Genomic DNA, 25,798 nt, shown 5'->3' on the forward strand with positions numbered 1-25,798 from the left:
CCGCTATGTGTTTTTAGAAAAATAGGCGTCATATTGCTGCAACATCAGATTGCTGATTTGTCCTGCTGATTGGGGAGTCACAAAAGACATTGCACACGTCATGTATAATTTGTTTATTGGAACAGGAGCAGCAGCCAATTATATTTTCTGTAAGTCTTCCCCTTGCATGCACCAGTTCCTCTTTGAAGGAATTGTCTGTTGCCCATTACAGGAACTATGTTTTCAGGTCTCTTGTATCGCATTTTTTTTCTAGTCAGCTACTTGGCACAAGCACATCTCTAGGCCAGAGTCATGTATGATCTAACCAATTCCAGGAGAGTTGGTACTTGTCTGGGCATAGAAAAACTATAATTCAATGAATGAATAAGAATACATGCTTAGCACAGTATGCTACAAGTAGGCTCTGAGTGCCAGTGACTTAGGCGGTGAAGTCTGAACAGTGGAAGAAAAGGAAGATATAAGAGTAGGATCATAAGTATCTTTTTGAGGTGCTGTAGATTGTGAGATTCACACATTCCTTAGTACTAAGTGTTGAATAGGCAGCTCATTGCTTTCCTCCATTGGTGGGATGACTAAAGTTGGGAGATGCTGGAGAAAAGTTTGCAGGATTTCAGAGATGATTTTGGCATGGTATGACATGCGATTGGGCCTCTTTGAAGGTTATTCATCCCTTGACATAATGAAAAATTTGCAAATGTGATCCCAGTGAGGTTTTTTTGTGACGATCTGATACTCCAAAGATTGCATACATTGACTGTAGAACCAACCACCATTTCTCTGTTAGTGAACTGAATTGCTCTCTTCAGAAGCACACAGTCTTTCACAATGTAAGATGTTGAGAGGAAGGAAGCACTTGATTTTTAAAATGATCATGTACAGGAATTGTCTTGGCAATGAGGATGAGGGGTGACATAACCTATGAGGACGTTTGATGTGTGTTAAGGCCAGAGAGAGACAACTGGGTGCAAAACAATTGATACTTGGGTATAGTGCATGAGAGCAATAGTTTGCTTATCACTTCTAGAGCTTTGTAATAAATTTCCAGGTTATGATTTTGTGTACTCTGTTGAAAAACGGGTGTTTAGATCGTTTCATCTTCTCATATGTTGTCAATCAGGCAGAGGAAGATTAACTAATTTGCTTAGAATCAGACAACATGGTCAGGTGTGGATTCTGGGATTAGAAATCTGGTATCTTGACTCAGTAAACAGATTAGGCATGAGATGGCTGTTTCCCGGCTAATAAGTGGCAACAGCTGGACAGAAGGAAGATAGTCCAGTATATTAGTAGAACAGGGAACAGGAAAAGCAAGCCTTTTGAAGCAGCTGCTAAAGATTGTGTTCACGGTCCGTGGACTCACATCAAACCAAAGGCCACCCTGGGTAGTGGGACCTCTTTTGTTCTAAGTATGGTACTCCAGTAAGGTATTTTTTTTGAAAATAGGTGACTGACTTCCAAGAGACCTACCTTCTGAAAGCGCTCAGCAGAGACATGTATGTCCATGTGCACCTTTGCCTAGCCACATAGTATTTCCTGGCAGTGTGATGGAGTGTAGGCTGACAAAAGAGCATTTGTAACATGTTTGTGGTGGTAATTTGTTTTCCTGACCGTGTGTTTCTTGCCCCAGGGGCCCCTCCTCCTCTTCTGAGTCAAGGTTTTCAAAATAATGAGGTTGGGTGCGAGATTCCAGATTGATAGTAGTCCTACATCAAAAAACTCGAGCCTAACGGGAATTGGAAGGAAGCGGTGATGGCTATGTTTCACCAAACATTGAGACTTGGGCGAGAAGGGACGTAGAAAGGGGAAGAAAGTATTAAAATGTACTTTTACATTTTATGCAGACATGAACCACTCATGGACTCGTCACATTTCTTCTTTTTGTGTTGGCATCAGATGCCATGTTTTATGCTTCAGATCTGGCCTTACAACGTTTGGTGCATGAAAACATTAATATATTAAGCACAAAAACAAAACGCAATAAGTGAAGGGAAAAAATATGTTATTTCAGTGTCTCCCAATATTAGGTGGTGAACCAGACAGCACAAGTTGTCTAACGATTATTCCGTACTACAGTACTCGGACCATGGATGTGCATGTCTACATTTCATCATAAAATATTGATGGTTGGTTCACACAGGTTAAAGTACATTCTTGTTTTGCTGCCAAAAAATGGTGTCCTCTTGCGATTTTTAACAAAAGTTGAGGATGTGGTGTAGTATGTGAATACAGGGATCCTGATAAGGAGTATACATGTTATATTAGTAGATGGGGAGGTGGATAAACGGTAATCTTCTGGAGCATTGATAGTCAGGTGAAGATGAGAAGTCTGTATATTCCATCACAGAGTAGAGATTTAAACAAAGGTACCAGTGAGCAAATAAAATTGGTCAGTTAGTTAACTGGTGATTACCTAACTTGGTTCATTCTGTGTGACCCTGCCACACAGATCAAGTTTGTTTTCAGGGGTACCTGATAAAGTGGAAAGGTTGTATTTATCTCAGTTTCATCCTTTCATTTTTCACAGAATGTGCTAATGCACGCAGGTTCCCTCATTCTCAGCGAATATTGAATACATATGTGAATGTAGGGCATTTTTTTTTAAATACGTAATTGACTGATAAACCAGTATTTAACTTAAGGTTGTACTGCCAACGTATTTTAGCTTAGCTGAGTACACAGTACTTGGCCAACTAAGCTGCCAGGTAGCTCTGCCTTGTATGATCTCTTCAGTTTTTTTTGTGGTTACACATTACATAAACAAGAACGAGTTATATAACATCGTGTTCCTAGAATCAATTATTGGGTCCATCCTCGCATTATTCACAGCACTTACAACAGTCAGAGTACTTAATAGTGTACTCGTGCATTCTGATTAGTTTTGATCTGGAAATGTTTCTACCACTGGCCCCATATCCTAGCGTTTTTGGTGGCACCCCTGGATCTTGTAATTCAGTTCCGTCTCTGTTCGTGAGCATTTATCAACACATTTCAGACAGTCTTCTCTTGAGGGTGGGTGGCATTGCTCTGATCTCCAGTATTTTGCTCCTACCCTTTTGCCATGCAGAGCACGCATCCCATCGAATTCTCTTCAACCAATCTCGGCCTTTTTAGACAAATGTACATTTCGACCTGCGACTTGTACAGACTACACTTGAAGCTGGAAACTACAAGTGTCTGTGTATGTGTGTGCCGTTGGCTAGTAAACCGAAGCCGGCTGGAGGTGCTAAGGTGACACGGGATTTCATTGTCAGCACAAGATCAAGTTTAAGGTGAAATAGAATTGACTAGTTCATTTTTAGTGAACTTCCAAACCTAAAAACACAACTAATGAAGGCAAGAAAACGCGTTCTTAAATTGTGATCCATAGTTTTTTTCCTTCCGTTTATCATTTCATGATATCGGGTATCATGAAAGCATTAATGCAGTCGCTTGATCTCAGGTTTTAAGATAAACCTTTCTGAATTGAATAGTTTTATTTTGTTTGAGCTGAACTATACCAATGGAATTAAGATGAATACTTAAAAAAAAAAAAAAATCATTATGTCCCCTATTTAAATTGATGTTGCTGTTACAGTTTGCCTTTATTTCGGGGTCAGTCACCGAAGCTGAGAAGTGTTTCTTCCTGTATATCGTTGTGGTGAAGCAATCTTAGAAGAACGCTGCTAAAGATAGTGGAGGGTGTTTGTTTGCCACTGCATGTTGCAGAATATGATTTAACAAAGTTTTCTTCACGCTGAATGGAAATTTGAAACAATGTTTCTTTTACCAGGGAAAATGATCTGATCTTCCTAACAGAGGAGGTTGCTAGCTAGAATTCAAGGAGACATCTGCATGCCTGTACACTCATGTTATGTTCATGGATAATCTATCGCTTTTTCTAATTTGTGTAAGGTCAGCCATGAATGTCCATGCCCCAATCGTGCTTTTCACTGTACGTTTGGCCAGGGCATGTTTTGCAGGCAGTTTTAATAATGAATCTGTCCTCTCTCGTTCTTCTCCTTCAGGTTTCATTGTGAATATATCCCTCCTACCTGTCATGGGCGGGCTGGCCCTCTGTACTGCAACTGAACACAGCTTCAACATGCTTGGCTTTTCTGCAGCATTATCTACCAACATCATGGACTGGTGAGCTACGCAATGATGTAACACAAGAACAGGGCTCGGTTGGGAGGACAGGGAGAGATCCAAGGCAAAGTGGTCTAATGGTAAAGTCATTAGCAGGAGTGTTATTAGAAGGTTTTTTGTCACCATTGGGCATAGTTGCATGATGTTGATTATAAAGGTAGTCTTTTGCCCACAAGACTGTGTAGCACACTTGGTAGTTGCTTGATCTAACCTTTCTTGTGCGCTACAAACCTGGGTTTCCCAAGTACCAAAATGTAAAGTACACAGACACCCAATTTGGGCAAAAGCTGCTTTATCTGATAGTAATAAATACATATATACATAAAAATGTGTAGCTCTAGGCCTGTCACCATCTATCTGTCCCTTTTTCCCCCCTTAACTCCAGAAGCAAAAAGCGCATACAGACAGCTAACCATAAATTGCTTGTGAATTTGGGTTGTCTTCGTAGGGAAATCTGTCACATGCATCAACAGGGTAACTCCGTTGTGAATGAAAGTACTTTACGGCTACCCTAGACACAATTAATATATATTTTATGTATTTTATAAGAATACATTTTGTACTGAGGCTGAAGAAGACACTTACACAATTGCAAAAACAATGTAGGCATGTGTAGGTAAAACTAAAAGTCAACAGACACAATGACATATTTAGAGTGCAAGATTAGATGCCATTGTGACTGCCTTTGATTTACTAGTTCTCTCTGTGGGGGAATCTTGTATTGTTGCTGCTGTCCTGTCTATGCATACGAATCAAGTTTGAGCAACAGTTGCCTACTCTGTACTGTGTGTGTCAGAGGTGAGCTGGCATTGAATTTGTCTATACTCTGACTGTTGTTTGTGCAATGTTCGCTTGTACACATTGAAAGGGCTGCGTAAACTGTTGACCACCTTCCCTGCACATGCTAGAGACAGCTTCTCTCTGCCTTCTATAGACTGCCGGGATCGGACTGGGACAGAAAATAGGCCTAGGCACCAACATTAAAGTGGCCCCCATTGGTGAATTAGATAACTAATAAATGCCCAGTGTTTCAAAATTGTTTTCAATTTGTATACATGTTTTGCAAAGTATGGAAGGCTTAAGGATTTGAGTTTGATTCTGGCAATGTTTATTTTAATATCAGGGAAACCAATAGTGAAAGCCATCCCAGCAGACTACAAACTGCTAAAAAAATTAAAAAAAAGCCCCACACTAACCAGTTACACCAGTCCTTCGAGCACTGCTTGATTGCTCTATAGGCCAGTCCTTCCCTGCAGACTGCTATACAAAGCCGTGCATACCAGAGGCTGCTTCAGAAAGTCCCTCATGGCGAGTCTGTCTTTTGTATAATCAAAAAAATGAGGGACAGGGAGATTAATGGTCCAGTGTATGGCCTCCCAAATGTACTTAATACAAATACACCGTTCCCCAGAGAAAAAGAAGAGCACAGGGCAAATCTTATGCTAGAAGCAAGTGGCTTCACACATCCAATTGGATGTCATGCTTCATCACCAGGCAAGATCCTCGTCAGAACGGCACTGCAATTTCTGACGGGCACCCCTGTAAGGGGCTCTTTGCCAGAGATCTTTTCTCAGTAGCTCTGTGCCGTGGTGAAAAAAATACAGACAGATCTATGCCCACCTACAGGCACTACAAAGAGTAGGAGAGAGGAAAAAAGACTAAAATTGTCTCAAAACCCGAACAGGACACCACAAATTTAATGATCAAGGAAGGGTGATGGCCAAAGCAACAAAAACACAGAAAGGAGAGTAGGGAATGAGCTAATGCTCAGACACTCTCATAGTACAAGGGTAAGTAACTATCTTAATCCCCTGTAGTACGAGTGCAGTTTTTAGAGCTTTTTGATAGAAATGGTATATTTTAATGATCACTCTTAACCGGCTTTCATGGGACATGTGGGACAGAGCTGATAGATAGCATCAACTATAATTAATAACAGTTCCTCTCAATAAGCCTATTTCCGGAAATAGGATGCTTTGTGCTCCGAACTACACATTTCATAGTTGGTTTACCATTTTTGTGTGCTACAGAGGAAATGCTTACAAACTGCAGTATCGGACAGCACCAACCACTATGCTGGTCGAATATTTTTATTTATTTTGATGTCATGGATGTGCCAAGAGTTTGGGTGACGTGTTACATCTTAGTGCATGTGGGATGTTTACAGCTTGCACTGAGATAATCAAATGCCACTCTCCCATTGTTATCTAATGTGTGTTATTCGGCGTGGAGAAAATAGATCTGTCTCTTCCAGAGCTAAGAAGTCGTGGCTATTTTAGAAGGAGCCAAACAGTGTAAGCAGAACATTGCACCTTGATAAAAGAACCACGTTATTTGACTTTTAAATCAAAACGTATTTTATTCAGTTTACAGAACGTCTTTTCAAAGAAACTGCTGAGCGGAGAAAAATACAGATTTTCGTAAGTAATAATTATGGTTCTACTTTTAATATGGGTGTGTGTGTGTGTGTGCGTGTATAGGTAGATATAAATATAGTGATATACTATTTATTACCTTTGTGTAGTGTGGTAAAGAACCATAATCCACTAGAGCTGTGGTTCCCAACCTTTTGAACTCTGTGGACCCCCACTTTATCATTACTGAAACCTGGGGACCCCCACAGAATCATTACTGGAATCCGGGGACCCCTCCACTGAGTCATTACTACAAGCAGGGGACCTAATCTGTTAAAATTATTTAATTTTCTGAGCAGTCGCGGACACCCTGAGAAGGCTTCACGGGCTCCTAGGGGTTCCCTGACCAAAGGTTGGTAACCTCTGCACTAGAGGTAAAGGCTCAAGAGGGCTATGATGTCCCCACTAACCCTCCCAATCTCGGACTGAGATCTGATTGGCTACCAACACTTCAACAAGGAAGTGTTGGCAGCCATCTTGGGACTCTGCTTCAGCCGAGTCCAAGAAAAAAAAAAAAAGTTTAAAAAAAGAAAAGGGGCCAGGATAGGGACACCCTGACCCATTAGCTCAGTTGCTGGGGCCCCTGAGGGACCCCCTCTCCCTAACTCATAAAGAAAAAAAAGCCTTATTTTAAATTTTTATCTGGATTCACAGCAGATCCGCCAGCATTTAAAACAAAAACAACAAAAAGAACACCGCTCCAGTGCTTGTTACAATGAAGGTCCCTGGGGCCTTTTAATTTTGAATATGGGGGAGTCGCTCGGCCTCACCCCGGGGCCCACCACCTCGCAGTGGCTAGTGTTTAACTGTGTGGTGCCGTTTGATGCCCTCCGGCAGACCCAGGGACCGCCGCCTCCTTGGGACACAATAGTAGTGACATGCGGGTGGGCCGCCACCTTCACAGGGCTGGTGTTTAATTAAATGCGGGGGTGCTTGGCCCCCCCCCCCGCAGACCTGGGGAACACCACTCGCGCCCTCTCCATGCACTGCTAATTACCACAAAAATGACCGCACTCATGACATCTTTGATAACATCATTGATAATATCAATGTAATATTTACAGTAATGCTTTTGACAAAAAAACAGTGCATGGAGGGGGTGTGAGTTATAGTTACCTTAGAGCACAAGTTATACTTACTTGAGATAACCCCAACTATAACAGGTTAACATTTAAAATGTGAGCCTAACTATAACTTCCCTATAACCTTTGTTTTTTAAGTGAATATATATACACAAATTGCGCTCACCAGCTGGTGCCTGCGTCAGGGAAGGACCAAATCCCTGTGTTTATTTTCAACAAATCCACAGTAAGTCAAACGCGGCACTCCGAGATTCTCAGATATTTTCCTTTAATATAATGTGAACCAAGTACACCTGACACTGACGCATTTCGGCCAACAAGGTCTTGATCACGGTTCATGAGCAATCCATTGCTCTCAGTTTTATACTCTTTCCAACCCCATGCCATTATGTGGCATTATGGGACATGTAGTTACAAGGATTCAGTGAAACATAAATTACAAAAAAAATGCTAAATCAAAACACCAGAATGTGTGACCAAATTAAAATGCTTACACTAATTACAACAGAGGAGTATTCATCTACTGAGACATTCAGAAATTATTTTAGAGATGATGGAACTATGCTTTAGGAATAATTCGTTTATATTCAATCATCATATTTATAAACACACATGTGGTACTGCCATGAGAGTTTCATTTTCTCCAAGCCATGAAACCTAAATTACAAAATAATGCTAAATCAAAACACCAGAATGTGTGACCAAATTAAAATGCTTACACTAATTACATACAACCTAGAACAGCAACTTTTACATAAATCATTAATCAACATCAATCTCACATGATGTGGGTATAAAAGCAGTAAAGTATTATCTACAACAGAGGAGTATTAATCTACTCAGACATTCAGAAATGCTGTTAGAGATGATAGAACTATGCCTTCGGAATAATGAGTTTCTATTCAATCATCAGATTTATAAACAAATCTGTGGTACTGCCATGGGAGTTTTATTTTCTCCAGGCTATGCCAATCTAGCGATGGGTTGGTGGGAAAAACATATAGCTTGGGGAGATGAAAATGAGAAGTATATGGAGAAAGTTGTGATATGGCTTCGATACATAGATGATCTATTTATAATTTGTAATGGTACAGAAGGGCTTTTTACTATGCCTTCTCTCTGTCTCTCTCTCTGACAGCCTCTCGCTTCAGCTGTAAACACAGGATTTTCGTTTTCTTTGGCATTGTCAATATTTTCTCAGTGGTGTATACCTCCCTAACATACTGACGATAGGTGACAACTACTCTGTGCTCTGCAGAGAGGCCAAGTATTGGTTAAGTATGTAGTCTGATCACCTTTGTAACCCACTGACTGCCACTGTGAGAAACATAGAATGACTTCAGCCTCATCCCCTGAGATCTCAATAATGACCCACTGACGATCTCAACTCAGCCAGGCACCTACAGACTATTACAGTGTTCACAACACACAAGTCCTATGTTGCATGAAAAAAACACTACAGCCACACATCTGGCGAATACAAATACTGTTTGGAAATGCAGGATGAAATAGGTGCAAAATGTAAACGGGTACTACATCAAAGACAGGGATGACCCTAAGGGTTTTTTCCTTCATCTTTGGGGAATCAATCAGTAGCCTGCAAAGTTAAAAGTACATGAAGACCGGGCCTGTTAGGAACCCATTTCAAAGTCGGTTTTTAATTACTTCTCTGTCTGAGACTTGGTACAACCTGCCCACTTGATTGCCTGTCCGTCTATCTTGCTCCTTTGTGCTACAAATGCAGCCATCATTTGGGCCTCAAACTCTTAGCTGCTCCCACCTTCAAAGCTGAAGGTATGCCCTACTTTAGCACTAGTTTGTTGATGTAAAGTGCATCGAAGGTCCAGTACCTCAACAGGGCCACTGGAATTATGCTGCAGGAGAGAACCAAATTATTTGGCAAGTTTACTAAATTACGAGGCAAGAAAATGCAAATTATGCAGCACATTTTGTGATACTCGTTATTTTATGATTGTGTCATTTTTACACGTTAACACTGTCTGAATTACAAGTTTAACACCCAAATACAACCATATGTAACTGAAAGGTGAACAGTCAACCTTTGCGAAGTGCCTTCCACTGCACACCAACATTTGTCTGCTTTATTAGTAACTTTTGCTCTGTTTGAGCTAGAAACCATTTTTTGTTTAAATCTCGAGATTATGCCTTGGATTTATGGATTATGTGGCAAATGCAGCAAATCCTTAACCATGCAACAACAACAAAAACGTGGCTGCCACAGAATTGCATTATCCAGTGGCCCTGATCTTGAGGACTGGCTCCTCTGTGACTGACCGAACTGTCACTCTAAACTCCAGTATCCATCCTGGTGTGTGTTTGGTTACTTTGTGACTTCGCACGAGGCATCCCTTAGGTCAGGCCTCTGTTCAAACACCGTTTAAACGGGGGCATATACAGATGGAGTCTGTTTTTTCTGTATTACTAACTTACTGTTCTTCAGGCGCTTGCAGCGCCAATGGTGTGTGTTTGCGTTGGAAGTTGGTTGCACCGCCGCTTTTGCTGAGTTAATGAGAAATGGTGAATGCATATTCTGAAATCATTATCCATACACAGGATGCCACGGTGACTAATGGCACAGTGCTAGCGGCGTGGCCTGTCAGCCATGATAGTGGTGACTGACATCCATAATAGTGTGTCAGGTACCGCGTGCTGGAGCCGTCCTTTGTGTTGGTGTCTGTGGCCGAGCTTCTTCCGTGTGGCGTAGTCTGTCAGTGAAGGCAGTGACATACTAGCGGCAGTCACTGCTCCAGTTAAACCAAACCAGCTAAGCAGTGCTATCGCTCCTTATTGTGTTTCAAATTTTTAATCTGCACTTAACGAGCCCTACCTGCCCCCAGCCCTCGATGCTCGCGCGCAGTTTCGATGGTTAGTATTCATGCTAGAGTGTTAATTGGTCAGCAGCTAGCTGACGCACGAGACGTTCAGCCATTGCGTTTTTTCTCTAGTTTACGTTTGACTGACAGGTTTGCTCTTTCCTCAGCCCCCCGGAGCTGCAGTTCTACACCAGCGCTGCAGCTGTCCTAATGCTCATCCCAGCCTGGATCTTTCTCATGGTGAGACTCATTATCTTGATTGTCAATGTATTTATTAACATGTTGGGTCTTGTGACATTGTTGCTATGTAAGACCCACGCAAGATGCTTCCACGAGCATTTTGTGCTTACTCAGACAGTAGTTCTAAAGGTATCCAGTTTGTTTACAAAGTTAAGCTTTCAGTTTTTTTCTTTTTGGTTTATGGAACCCCATTATTACTAATCCTGTAATGGACAAGATAATCCTTGTGTACATCTTCTAAAAGCGCCGTAATTACACAGAGCCGTTAGGGTGGCGCAGAGGGAAGATCTATATTTAGAAAGCTAGATAATGTTTTTAAAAGCAAATTGGCACGTTGCGTTTTTAAAATGATAAAGTGATGGCATGACAGGCCCGGACTGCCCGCGTTTTCCACCGGACATTTCACTGTTTTCAGGGCAGGTGGCTGCTGCTGATGACTCAGTCACTTCCTTCAGCTTCCCCCCGAAGTAATGGCAGCAAGAGAGTGGGGAGAGAAATAGGAAAAAGAGTTTGGAAGAGAGAGAAGTGCAGAAGGGTGACAGGGGAGGAAGGGAGTGGGTCTGGTATGAACATTTTTGCTTTTGGTTCCCAGGCCTACCCCGGCTAGTGAGCAGGGACATTTCTGATACGGAAACATTTTGAGTGACATACACCGTACTACCAAAAAGCTTCGTGATGACATGGGAAGGCACCATTGAGTGTTACGCAAGTGATTAATCAGCTGTGAGCTTAAGAAGGGATATTTTCCAGAATGAGCAGAATGTCCCCTGTTCGGGTGCGGTACTGCATGCGAGCATGTGGAAAACTGATTTAGCAGCTTTAAAAGAAAAATATTTTGATCAGTAAATCTGTACTTCTAGATCGGAATACCTGAATTTTAGCTGGACTATTGGTATTCTCAGACTTACAGCTGCTACTGTGGCAAAAACTCATTATGTGACAAAAGTAGTTAAGGGAAAAAATCTGTCAATCAGGGAATTGTAAAGCGCGGCTACTCACCCGTGAGGGTCTCAAGGCACTGGGGGAGCAAGAAGGGGAGTGCTGAGGATTAGTCGAAGAGCCAGGTGTTGACGTCCTTCCTGAACTGTGACAGAGTGGAGGGTTGCCTAAGGTGGATGGGGAGGGTGTTCCGGCTCTTGGTGTCGATGTGGGAGAAGGACCTTCCTCTGGCTGTGGTTTTCCAGATGCGAGGGATGTTGGTTGAGGGCCTGGTCGGCGAAGCTGAGTTGTCTGGCGGGAGTGTAGAAGAGAGTCTGTGGTTGAGGTAGGCTGGTCCGGCATCGTTTAGGGCCTTGTTGGCGTAGGTCAGGAGCTTGAAGGGGATTCTTTTGTTGATAGGCAGCCCGTGTAGGTCTCTCAGAAGGGTGGAGGTGTGGTATTAGCAAAAGCTCAATGGCGTCATAAGAAGTGATTAGTGCATGAACAGTGGGCCCAAATGGGGTAATTCGAGCAAACTATAATTAAAGCCATATGGTAATTTTATATACAAATAAAATGCTAGAAGCAAAAATGTAATAAACAACAGAGTGGCAGCTAGTGACATATGTGCCTTCCCCCTCAACTGAGAACCTTCGTCCTGACCCTCCATTGCCAAACTGCCACCTAGGAAGTACAACCTCATTACAGTCGTCGGGGCATTTGACCTCTGAACTACTGATTAAAAATTCCCAGGCTATTACACACACTATTCTTCGTGAACCATGTCTCATTATTGCTCACGTGTTTTTAATCACAGTATTATGTTCAATGTGACTTGAGAAATAATCTTGAGCCTCTATTTACAGTACGACACACACTTTCCATTGTGTTTTTATAATTCCTGGGTCATGCTGTTCCTTACTGCTTTGATACACACTTTGACCACCTTTGTCACTGGTGTGTATTACATGTCAAAGAGCACAGAGTTAATGTGTCACCAGCACCGATTCCGTTGTTTAATACATTTTTGCTTTTTTGCATTTTACTTGTACATTAAATGACCATTTGGCTTTGATTAAACCTTGCTTGAATTACTCTAATTGTGGACCATTGTTCATGTATCAAGCTAATAAACCCCAGGTCTCTAGTGGCTATAGAGTTTCCCTTGTATGTTCATAACTGTCACAGGAAGAAACACTATAGAAAGGGACATAACAAACCTTTCAGATTGTTTTTAAGGGGAATGGGCTATTTTCCTTTAATGATTGCAATAACCACCTCCTTTGATCCAGGATGACACTTGCAATCTCAGTTGTGGCTCACAACAACTTAGAGATGCCCCAAAAATGCCTGGATTGTTTGGCTTCATTCCTTCAAAGCATTTATGAAGAGGTCGGCAGGTATTTGCCTGACTTGAGAGCAGTTACTTAAGAGGTGGACGGGCTCCTGGTCACAACACTGAACTACTTGGCTACAGCTGTAGAAGTAAAACTCGTTAACACCTAAAAAAAACAAACTAAAAAATCTTCCCAAACAATCTCGAATTGTCCCCAAGCTTTTATTTGCTTTATTTTACAACTAAAAAGCCATATATCATCTTTAAATCAATACTGCATTGATTTAAGTTTGCTGAACTGATATCAACGGCAAGGCCCCTAGGTCAATATTGCCAAATCGCTGAGCACAGATTTGTCACTAGTGCGACTTTGTTAAATTACCATTCATCACTTGTCTTTGTGGTAGGTAACATAAGAGGCAGCGCAACAAACTAAAGCTCCCATATGATAAAGGAGGATTTTCTGCATCTAACCTTGAGGTTTATTTGATTGCTCAAGCACAGGTTGTGCGTTCATTGGATCAGTATTAGCAGAAACATATCACACTATTAACTGAAAGAGAGGACTTCGAAGCCTAACACCACTGAAAGCAGCATTCTAGCAAAAAGTTCCCAGTCCCTAGCTTGAGATTCACAGTGAAATGTACTATATGGGCAAGGTTAGCCATAAACCAAGTAACACCACCTTATTCCCCATACATCCTAATTAATAATTACAAACAGCTACGAATAGTACAAGATATTTTTGTAATTCAACAATTGGTGACCAGAGACATACATACTTTGTGAGCATTATACATAGACAAAAAGTTTGACATTCCAGTAGTACGGGAGGGGGTGGGACACAGAATACTTCACTAGCGGCATTAAAAAAAAATCCAAAATTAGAAATGCTGTTTAGGAAGGCTTCACCTCATTTCATTCCCTGATGAACCAGAAGAACGGGACACACCCACGCTATTGCGTACACACCAGCAACCAGTAAAGCTACTTTACAAAATGTACAACAGTGCAGAGGAAGGTAGCAGCAGATAATGCACATGCAGGCTCCAGTGGGAACAAGATCTGGGCATTGTTACTAGAGAGTAATTGGGTATATTGCTGTCAGCAGACCACATAAAGTTCCCCTAATGCGAAATATGGATTGCTCTACAAATTTCTCCACAGGGTGTACTGTACCCAAGTAGATGTAGCCAGATATGGTAGAACAGAGGACAGCCACTGCAGACGCTACTAACAGCCGGATGTAGACTTTATCCATTTAGCATCGCACTGCCCTACAGTGGCCCTATTTTGGATCAGGTGATTCAAGTGGTGAAGGCTTTGGTTGGGGGAGCATTTCAGGTCACGCCCATTATAGCATCTGAGCTATGTCAATAACACCCCAAAAGAATGAAAAAAAAATTGGTAGTCACAGCTATGCTATTGGGAAAATGTAGACTCAAAATAGCATACAGCATAGTGTACCCCAATATGGTGCTGTTTTGCCTTCAGGAAACATTGTATTACCAGTACAGGTAGCAAGTAAGACGCCTTTGCTAAAGTTGTGGTACAGAAACATGAAAGGTATCAAAACTTCCTGCACTTGCCCTTGGTTACGAGGGAGGTAAAAGAAAGAGGTAGGAATCCTTATGAGAGGATATGTTTCATATATAGAATAGTGTGGAAAAAAAAGAGGAAAAGTGAGAAAAGAGGGTGAGAGCAGTGTATGGTGGTAGGTCATAAGGGGTGACAAGGATCAATGTTTACAAGAGGGTAAAAAGTGACTGAAAAGATAAATGAAGGTGAAACAAGAGAAATAGACGAAAAACCGAGATGGGAGAAATAGATGGGAACTAAGGAGGTCAGCAACAAAGGGAGGGAGAAGGAAAGCTTTTATTCTAAATTGGTCCTGCTGGGTACTGCACCCTGCCTCTGGCCTACTGTTTTTGGACGGCCTCTGTAAAGTTGTGGCAAAGGCTCCACACTTACAAAAGTTCATTTCAAAATATACATTTGTGTATACCTCCATTCCAGGAATAGCTTGCACTGCTGCAAGGCATGATTAAGGTAGGTTGATTGGGAAAGTCCTGTAAATAGGTCCCAGTACAGTTGACTGGTTGTGTTGTCATAGGTCAGGCTGAAGTATACTGTCCAAACTGTCTGTAAAATTCAGTACTGGCATCAGAGACCAGGGACATACCTTAGTCAATGTACATGTGTTCGGACCTGCAGCAGGAACTGCTATCCTAGTAGTGAGACATCCAGTCTTTATTAGCAAGCCAGTGATGGAGGGAAGCATCCCCTATGCTGCTAAACTATGAGGCCCTTGTGAGAAAAGGAATTATTAGTTGGGATGGGTGGAAGTCTACTATACTTAATAAAGTCACTAACCTGTCTGGTCCAGTGAAAGGTTTCAGTAATTTAAACTGAGCTAAACCCCGGGTATCAATTGCAGCAGACAAGCTCGACTTTAAGAAAATTTGTAAAACATTTAAAAGTACCAAAACACATAAAATTTACACGGCTCAAGACAAGTAAAAATCCCATTCCAATTTATAAAAATATAGAAAACATTAATAACCAAATCTCACTAAACTGATAAAAAATGCAATAAGGGAAACAGGATTATGAATTTTTAAACATTCATGTGGAAAAATTGCCAAGAAGCCTCAATGGTAGTCCATACCCACGAAAGACTGGATGCTATTTGGAGTTTGAAGATCGTCGCGGGTCAGACACACTAAGTGGATTGGTTCTAGTGGAACTCTGGAAGTCAAAAAGTTAGAAACATTTACCAAGTCCTTCTTCAGAATGTGACATTGTCACTTCTTAGGTCGAGCCTACTAGATAGTGCATGTGCTGTCGTATGACATACTTTGTGATATCAAGTACACGCAGGGGCTTGGAGCCCATTCATAGTTTCCATTGGTTGGCTTTCGTGTCTCTCTAATTTGCCTGCTTCTTATTTGTGTCTCTGCTTGTCAGTCTTGTGCTTGTCCTTCCCGGGGAGCATTGTCTCTCTACTGATTTCTCTGGCAGGCATCACTTCTTCCACTGCTTGCTTTTCAAGTGCTACTTTTTCTTTTCTTTAAAGCACTCCACGGGAACCCATGAATTTTCAAGTTCATGTACGTCTCTCCCCTGCATTCGTCAGCTTCTCACCATTCCACCCGCATACTCAGTGTTGCTTATCTGCCCTCCCCCCATCTGCACCCTCTGTGTTGCTTTGCTGTAGTCTCCCGCCATCCCTCAGTGGTTGGGGCTCACCCAAGCCACTTTTCCCTGTATTTTTGTTGCATTCTCTCCACCCTCCCCTGTGCTGCTTTGTCTCCTTTACTCCGTTGCATTTGTTCTCAACTACCCCCTCACTTTAAAGACAAAAAAACTTGAATCAGTTACTAAAAAGATTTTCAAAAAGCACCCATGTTATTTTGTAGGGGCATGCATGCTTGGTGCATGCGCCTGCAAAATCACATGGTGCTTTTGTCAAGTGCCTCTTTTTATAAATTCGGGGTTGCATTGCAGCATAGCTAAAAACTTAGAAAAGCGAGACCTATTGGTTTTTGCAAATGCTTGTTTGAAAAATATAATTGAGATTTGTTTAAAGTCTCAGTGCTGAATGGGACTTTATCACTTTTGGAGAAAAAACAGCCTCTGCAAGCAGGGCGCCTCTGAAACTGTAGCCGCCGCCATGGAATTGAAGGCTTAATACCTGAAGCAGGCTGGTCCATCTGGAGGTTTGGATATTTCTCACTGAAAAGTTTCTAAGTTCCAGTGCAAAATGAGACTCTGTCTTGTTTTCCAGAGGGTGGGGGATATTTGAGAGGGATATTGGGCAAATCCAATCCAATGCTTTGGAACTGCTGGTTGGATTCACTTTTTGAGCTGGTCCTTCTGAAGGTTTGACGGAAACTTTTTTTGACATTTTTCAAAAAGTTCCCAAGCTTTCCTTCTGGTTCCCAAACAACCACATGACTACACTTCTAAAGACCCTAGAATCTCAGCGAGGTACTTTAAGACTCTTAGAGTGTCAGGCAGTGGCCATCAGCTGGGTCCATCCAGTCATGCTCCAGTCGCTAGAGCTCAACTAGGCAGTTTAGGGAAAAGGCCTCTTGAATCTTGTTGTATTACAGTAGCCACACATGAAGTCACCCAACTGGTCCTTGGACTCAGCTTCTTTGTCCTGGGTACAAGTGGGAGCAGATCAAATCTTCAGGTCCTCTCACAGGTCTCAAACATCCGGGCTAGGCCTTTTGTTCTTCCCCAAGACCAGAGAGTGTTCTAAGGCTGGTGACTTTGAATGGCACATTTATGCCTGCATAGTCTGGTGCGTGGGAGTGACCCCTCTTCCCTAACTAATGGGGTAAAAGTTTCTTAGGGCAAATTTACACACAGTTGCAGCATTTTCAGTTTTTCACTGTACAAGCAAGACTACATTCCATGTTATTCCCCAAATTCCCTTTTGTGGAGCCTGTGTGCCTACTGAGTATGTGGCCAGGGTAATGAGCGGTCCCCTCCTCTGCGGTCACTCCTCTGCGGTCACTCAAACAGGTTCTGGGGTAGATTCCTTCTACTGGGTCTGGTGCCAGACGGACAAATGGCTGCTTCATCCAGCTCTCCACTTACATTTACTTGTGAAAAGACAGATCACATTTCAAGTAAATTAAGTACTTGGGTCCACCCTTATTGGTCTCCCTGCAATGGGAAGCAAATCACTTCCCCACACCCAGACCATTAACTCTGGGAACAGTTTTCACACCCCATTCAGGTCAAATACAGGCTGGACAGTTGCTGGAGAGCTAACGCAAATTAACCAGTAGCTTCATACAGGTTAAAGATAACTTTCTGAAAGTTACATTTCCCATATATTTAATAAAAATGCAACTTCACAGTTAGATTGGACTATTATTAAATATAAAAATAAGTCTGTGAATGCAGTCTGTAGCTGGTGCAGGTCAACAGTTATAGATTAAAATGTATAATCTGTACTCTGACTTTCCGATGTGCCAATTAAAGACTCACCCATGACAATGGTGTTTTAGGCCGAGTCGCTATGGGAACGTGCCATTTCTAATTTCACACATGTTCTACTCTTAAATATTGTGCATCTTATCCTGTGGACAGCAAGGCAAGTTACTTAGGAGTGTCTTATTTAGCTCTGTCAAAAGGGTATTTTTGGCTGCTCTGTGCCGTAGGGTTCAAGCCATTGCTGTCCGACTACATAGGGTAGGCGTGAAGCCATGTTTTCATTGTCACTGTTGTAGATAGCTCAATAAGTGATACAGTCCATGGGTGGCATTTAACTTTCCATGCTATAGAGTAGTTTCTACACCAAATACTATTGCTTGTAAAATAGTTAAATAAGCCAATCAGTTCTGTGCTGCTTTTACATAATCTGAAGAGAAAACTGCAGATTTTGGTGTTGAAATACTGCACGGAATCAGGAATTCAGGCCTAGCATCTCTTCACAAAAATCCTCTTTACTTGTAATGATGGCCTACATGGTCACAATAGCAGGAAGCCTGTGCTACTACTGGTATGGTGTGCCTTCTGTATGAGGGAAGGGATTTTGAGCTGCTGCTGCTCTGTTTTACCTGATTTACTCAGAAAGGAAGCTTCTACATCTGCTGCTCCAGTTGTACCTGTTTAGTGAGGTAGAACAACTTTCTTGTTTCAGAATGCTTGAAACTCTTTTACAGACTTCTTCCCAGAAACAGTGCACTTCTGGGCATTCCATGAACATATGAACGTCTGACGCACCCTGCAAACCACATTTTGCACATTTGACCACTTCCCCCTTCCACATCTTTGAAAGCTTATAAGGAGAGCAAGAAGCTCTGGGCAAAGTGAAGAGATGATTTCTCCTCAAAGGGGCAGGCTTTACTGCACTAAACAACGTGTACATTGATACTTTCCATCAATCTCGTAACTATTCCAAAGGCAAGCTTTCTCCTCAGAGTTCATCTGGTAACTTAAAATTACCATCCAGTATATCTAAAATTTCCCAATACCAGCTTGATACCTTCTTAGAGCACGGGTGATCTCGAAGTAGTTTGTCCTCCAGCTGGCTTGCTGTTCCATGACTAGCGCTGGACCCCTGTGCCCAACTTTTCAGCTGAATATACTTTAACCTGGAGAGGTTGCCTCCTGTTAACACCGTTAGTTCTTCACAAGAAAATAGGGATCCGTCCCTAAACAGGTCCCCCCAATACTCGACCCCCACCCTCCTAAGTGGCAGCATCAATTGGGGATACCAAGGGACTCCCAAACAGGGAATCAATCTTCGCTACTTGCCGCAGCTTGTACCACACCTTTGCTGCATCCTGTTGTATTTTCAGTTTCACCCTTTTAAAGAATTTGGGGTCGCTGAATTTGTATATGAAGTATTTTTCTGTCCCTTTTTACAGTGCCTGACATAGTTTGGAACATACTTCCAATCTCTGAAGAGTCTGGGGAGGAAAATAGCATTCTAGTATTTTTAGATTAATCCCCATGCATAATTTGCAGGTCGGGGAGGGACCTTCAGCACAGCTTCTTCCATGAAATCCTGGGACCTTTCTGAGCCCATATGAAAGAAATTATATTCTGTTGAAGTTTATCCAGAAGCCTTTTATCCATTTGTAGAGGGATGAAATTATATAGAAAATTCAAATTAGGCAGGATTACCAAAAATTATAACCAGGATACAAAGTTTAATAAACGAGTCTTCCAGAATGTATTTGGGGCAACACAAACAAGGTAGTATCAAGCTGCGTCTGATGGTTTTCCATCATGTTTCAGTGGAATATAAATCAAACTTAAAATTATCACCATGATGCAGCGTTTTGTACTCAAAGCATACTATCACAAAGAACAGAGATATTTTCACAGTCTTGCATTGTTACATTGCTGTCAGAAACTTAGGATCACTCTGAAACCTTATAATTCAACAACAATCTTTCAAAGGCCTCCCTCAGGAAGAGAGCACTTTAGGAGCTCAAAAAGAGCATCTGAAAGTCAATCAAGCCCTCAGTTTTGCTAATAGTCTAAGTAAAAAAAAAAAGTATTCAGTTAAGAAAACTGAGTTAGTCAATAAAACTTTGTACTAGACTACCTCACATAAATTGTAAGTTATTATTTGGGATAAATTCTTGGAGTCTGTGGTAAAGTCAGAACTTCCTCACCTACTTATGTGTCTTTAAAGTTTTCTGATCTCCTTCATTGTACTCTAAATATTGTGCACCGGTGCCACACTGCACTCCATCCGAGTTTCTGTGGGATTGTTTATTTAATTCTGAGCTGATCTGGCTAGTCTAGGTTTGTTTTATAAAATGAATTCAAGTACAAATGGAAGGCAGGAGTATGTAAATATTCAAAGGATTGTCTTCTGTTTCACTAAACATTATTATATGTAGCTTGCGTGAAAATAACCTTAATGGAAGTTATGCAACCTATCAAGGCTGTCCCTCCCAACGTTGCAAACGAAAGCTATATCAGGTTAGCCTCTCCAAACTATGGTAAAAAGAAAATAACATTACTGTTGCTGGTCCAACCTAGATTAATGGATCCTTTGCAGGTGTCTGTGTGTAACCTGAGGGTCTCGGGTTCGAATCTAAGCATGATTAGTCAGACTACCATTCTTCTAAGGTACATAAAGTGAGTGTTATTAATCTGGGCCACAAAACTTGTTTATTCCATTGTTGTCAGTTAGCACCCAGGTTGCTGTTAGTTCTGTTAGAGTTATTCTTCAAGTTTGTTTGTCCCTTTGTATTCAACAGTTAAGGTTCTGAAAGAAAGGCTGCTGATCCTGGTTTTCTCTTTTCAAACTGTCATACAGGACATGCCAGTGATTGGGAAAAGTGGGAAGAGTTTCAACTACAGCCATGACATAGTAGTGCTGCTCATCATAGATGGAGTTCTCTTTCATCTTCAGAGTGTTACGGCATATGCACTTATGGGAAAGATTTCACCCGTCACATTCAGGTATGGTTCATTTTTTGTTTCACGTTTGTCCGAGTACCATTGGATATACACTGTACACTCAACCTCCACAGATGCACTTAATGAGAAAAACATAAATGTGGTATCTGTCCACTGCAATTTCACATTCTAGATACTCTGCTGCTTGAAGTGTTGTGTCTGGGATTTTATAAATTGTTTTACACATTCGTGTTTCGTCTTTAGACATAGCTTTAATAACTCATGATTCAACTCCATGAAGACCACAATTCACAGATAGACTCCACTTTAAATTTATTTTTTCACCATTGGTTGTGAAAGTTCTTCTTTCAGTTGCATGAAACCTTTAATGTATGGGCTGCAACAGAACAAGCTTGCAAACCAATGATTACAAGTAAGAAGTATTTTTCTTATATAGCTAGCACGTGAATCACTTGGTTGGCACACAAGGGAGTCAACAAGTACTGCCTTGTATTGACAGACAAAGATTATGATTTCTGTTGTGGTAGGTGTAGATGCTGCTGCAGATGTTCGTTACATTTATTTACAAGGCCTTATGAGCAATTTGTCTGATATAATTGAATGAATTCATGTTTTTCAACTTACTAAAGATGCAAAGATTCTGAAGATCACCCAATTTAGTCTTGGAGTGAAGTTTCTACTGTTTTTTTTTTTTTCTCTCTCACAATTTGCAAAGTTCCATTGCACACTGTGTAGAAGGGATGTTTTTCATCCTCTTGGACACAGACTACTTAGAATGTTTTATGTTAAATGAAAGGACCGACATATTTTTTTAATTTCTTAAATTTGAGTGTTTTGGTGTTTGGTCCTTTGAGCGTAGAAATTCTATGTACGGGATGGAATGCTAGTCTGAACCATGCGAAAAAGGAAAGGCTTGTTATCCTTGATGACTGCTTTTAGCAGTCCTGGATTCCTTTATGAAATACTTTATTTAATATACCAACAAGGTTTCCCTACCCCTTTTCTCCTTTGCACCATCTCTTTCTTCTCTTTCAATCTTTACATTTTACTTCCTTGTAGTAACATTTTCATCTTGTGCCATCTCTTTTGTTTTCCTAATATTAGTAATCACGATTTCACAGATTACTTTAGTAGGTACTTCATTGCCAAGGTACAGAGTACTGCTATTCCGATACTTCCAGTACTCCCATCCTCTCCAGCTGATCCCCAGAATTCACAGACATCATTCAAACTGGAACCCTTTAAAAAGCTTAACAATACTGCATGACTCAAACCCATACACGAGTCCACAACACATCTTTCTTTAAAATAAAAACAAAAATTCAATGTGTTAACATCACCGCATCCCCCACCTTTATTAAGATAGTTTTGTTACCTTATGTTTTTTTTCTCCTATTTTTATCATGTTTTAAATACATAGTAGGCAGTAGAACTCTATATAACTAACATGCATTACCCTTATGTCATAGGAAAGAGAAAAGAGGAAAAAACTAAAGCTACAAAACCTACTTACTACCCCCATAAAATATTTTGTGGTTTTCTGATTTCACCAGTTCCTTGATCTCTTTTACAGCATACTTGCTCTCTCAATTCTGTAAAAGGATGTGATACATCCATCTCTTGCTCTCGTCTAAGGCCATCCTCCTTTATACCACCTGCATTAAGTGTCAATTTATCTTTGGAGGAATCTGCCAGGGAATGCCCGACATCCTCATCCAAATGTCTGTGCTTACCAGTGCCAGTAATCACATCTTCAGCATCCAACCATTCAAATTTCCTTATCTCCACAGTCTGGATTCACACCCTTCCATTATTTAATATTACTCATATTAACCCATTTAAGATTCTATACTTGCCATTACTTAGGTGAAACTCATTGTGAAACACTTCCTCGACTTCTTCAACACATGTACTAAATAACCACCCTGGGTTGTACTTGGTTCGAGGATTTCTCCCACTAATTATCAAAAAGGGCAACAATCCTGTAGCTTCATTCTTTGTGACCCTGTAGGCCCATGCTGCCAACATTACATGGACTACCCAGTCCTTGTTGTTAACACATGCAGTCTAAATTACACCTTTAATAAGACAGTTGGACCTGTCACCCATGCCATTGGCACTAGGATTATATAGAGAGGGTGTTCTGAGTGCCACTCCAATTTTGTCATTATACTTCTTAAAGGAATGAGACTTAACTTGCACACTGTTATCACTTAAAATAGCAGTGGGAATACCTTCAGAACTAAAAATATGATCCAAGAAAATGAAAGCCATATCAGTGTCAGCTTTCTGCAACACTTTGACCACTGGCCACCTTCAGAAAAGGTCCATAATCACAATAATACAGTGAACCCACTGGTTCCATTACATCAATGGCAGCAGACTCCCAAGGGTTTTTCGGGCAATGTCCTTCACTCATTGGTGGCCTGTGTTTCTGAAGAGACGTGTCCGCTCTAGAGCATTTCATACACTCCCTGACTATGTGCTCTATGTCTGAGTCCACCCCGAGCACCAGAATAATTTCTTAACCATAGCTTTCATATGTCCTGTGCCAAAAATGCCAAAATGGCCCTTGTGACACAAATGCAAAACACTGTTCCGGAGGTGAAATGAAGGAACAGTTCTTGCCCCTCTCAAGACACCACTAGGTTTGCCTGTGTCTGACAAGTTTCTCTTATAAGGCCACATGCCCCCAGCAGACATAGTCACCTGTTGTGATACTATGTTATTCCTGTACTCTTTCTCCCACTCCTCCTTTTTTACTGTAGGTAACTTCTCCCACTCCTCCTTTTTTACTGTAGGTAACCCATTATCATGTATAAGGGCCACGTGAAAGTTATTTGATTTCAGATCCTCGCAGTCCTGCAACTGTGCTGGCATCCTGGACAAAATGTCCACCACCACATTATCCTTTCAAGGCATGTATACAGTTTTGTAAATGAACTCCTGCATGCACATAGAAATTCTAGCGATCCTAGCTGACGTGTTTATAGTACCCTTCATAGTCCATAATCTCACTTGTGGTTTATGCTTACAATGAATAGTAATTGGCCTACCCAACACAAACACCCTGAAATTATCCAAGGCCCAGAGTAAAGCCTCCTTATCTATGGTTGGATACTTTTCTTCACTGGACGTTAAAGACCTTGAAACAAAGGCTATCACACCTTCCTGCCCTTTGCTGTTCACTTTTGTTAACATGGCACCCACCCCTTATTATTCGCATTGGTTGTCACAATGCAATCTACTCAGGGGTCAAAGCTAAACAGTTTGGTTGCATTTGTTATACAGTCTTTTATAACTTTAAAATCATTCTTGCTCTGTTGCGACCACACAAACTTGTTCCCCACTTTCAAACGTTGTCTAATGTAATAGCATCTTTCCGTAAACCTTGGTATAAATTTAGCACAGTACTCTGCAAGACCTAAGAATTGACGTACATCAACCTTACTTCTAGGAGTCGTGCATCCTTGATAGCTTGCACCACAGAAGGTTTAGGTTTAACTCCAAACTCATCAGTAACATGGCCTAAATAAGTAACACCTTCCCCTTTAATTTACATTTCGTGCACTTCATAGTCCACGCTTTTCATTTCAGAATAAAATTATTTTAGTCAATTTAGAATTGTGTTCAGTTCTGCGGTTACCGTATACCAGGATATTATGCCTTGTTCGCTGTTAAACAGGTTGAACATTAATCTTTGGATGACATAAGCCGCTGACACTAAGCCGAAAGTTATGCATCTAAATTGGAAACGACCACGCAGGGTAACAAAGAATGTGTACTTTATAGAATCAGGTGTCAATGAAATCTGATGGTACGCAGATGTTGGTAGTCAAAAACCACTGTGCATCTTTGAATAGTGAAACCATTTAATTGATTTTCGGAAATTGTAACCTGGGAGTAATAATATTATTGTTTAGATGGCAAAGATTGATGCACAATCTGATTTTGCTGTTGTTTTGCCAGACCGCCACCACCACCAGAGAAATACAACAGACTCCTGTAAGCGCCCTTTAACCCCAGATGACACTAATTTTTCCAATTCGTTAGAAACCTCTTCCCTTATTGTCATTGGTACATTACTTATCATTATGTACTTTGGGGCACGCATCCCTTTTCAATCGGATTTTATGTTCAAGTCCCACCAGGTATGCAAGTACCCGTTAAAAAATTGGGGAAATTTATTTAAGCAAAATTATTTCTGGATGCTTCACCATCATCCCCAATTAACACTAATGCCTCTCTGGACTTAAGTCAGTCAGATTCTATCAGAAATTCACCATTTTATTTTTCCTACAAACTTTTCTTCCCAGACCTCTTTGTTAACAGTGGTGTAGGAGGGGAACACAAATCAGCAAAAATGGTTAAACCCACCCACCAGTTGTTATCTAACAATATGGTTTTCCTCTTCATCACTTAAATTCAAAATTAACTTCTCATCACCATATTCAGCTTATCATCCAAATCTTGCTCTGAATCATCCTGCCCAGCACTATCATGTTCCTCGTGAACACAATTTTTCCTCCTACGAACTTTCACATAGTGACCTTTGACACCTCAATTACTACATTTTTGATTTATGAAGGGACAGATTTTGCTGTAAGCAAAGTGTCCGTTGCTGCCACACCTGTAACATCTGCCCTTTAGGTTTGACTTTGCTCTTCGTGGTATTATTACTAGCACAATAACTTTTAAAAATCTTGTTCACGGAAATGGTTTCCTTCTCACTTTGTTTCAATGCTACCACACTTTTTTTGGGGAAATGTCAGCTTTCCTGACCATTGCCAGAATATTATCCAATGGAGAGTCACCATGTACCCATAACCTTTCTTGTAGGGCAGGGTTGCTAGAATGCATTACAACCTGATCCCTTATCAAGTCTTCCTGCAAATTGGCAAATTTACAATCACTCGCCAATTTTTGTAATTCTGCAACATATTGGTC

The 25,798-nt window shown here is 41.1% G+C and overlaps 1 protein-coding gene across 5 annotated transcripts in view; it reads left to right on the forward strand.

Moving 5' to 3' along the window:
* The window catches only part of SLC35E2B (solute carrier family 35 member E2B), a 184,071-nt gene that overhangs the window by 115,953 nt on the left and 42,320 nt on the right, over window positions 1-25,798 (forward strand). For all 5 annotated transcript variants that reach the window (XM_069241020.1, XM_069241022.1, XM_069241024.1 and 2 more), the window contains 4 exons: window positions 4,005-4,125; window positions 6,492-6,545; window positions 10,623-10,695; window positions 20,748-20,893. In XM_069241020.1, coding sequence (XP_069097121.1) covers window positions 4,005-4,125; window positions 6,492-6,545; window positions 10,623-10,695; window positions 20,748-20,893 — 394 coding nt within the window. The remainder of the gene's footprint in view (window positions 1-4,004; window positions 4,126-6,491; window positions 6,546-10,622; window positions 10,696-20,747; window positions 20,894-25,798) is intronic.

Source organism: Pleurodeles waltl, chromosome 6 (genome assembly GCF_031143425.1).
Source record: "Pleurodeles waltl isolate 20211129_DDA chromosome 6, aPleWal1.hap1.20221129, whole genome shotgun sequence".
Lineage (NCBI taxonomy): Eukaryota > Metazoa > Chordata > Amphibia > Caudata > Salamandridae > Pleurodeles > Pleurodeles waltl.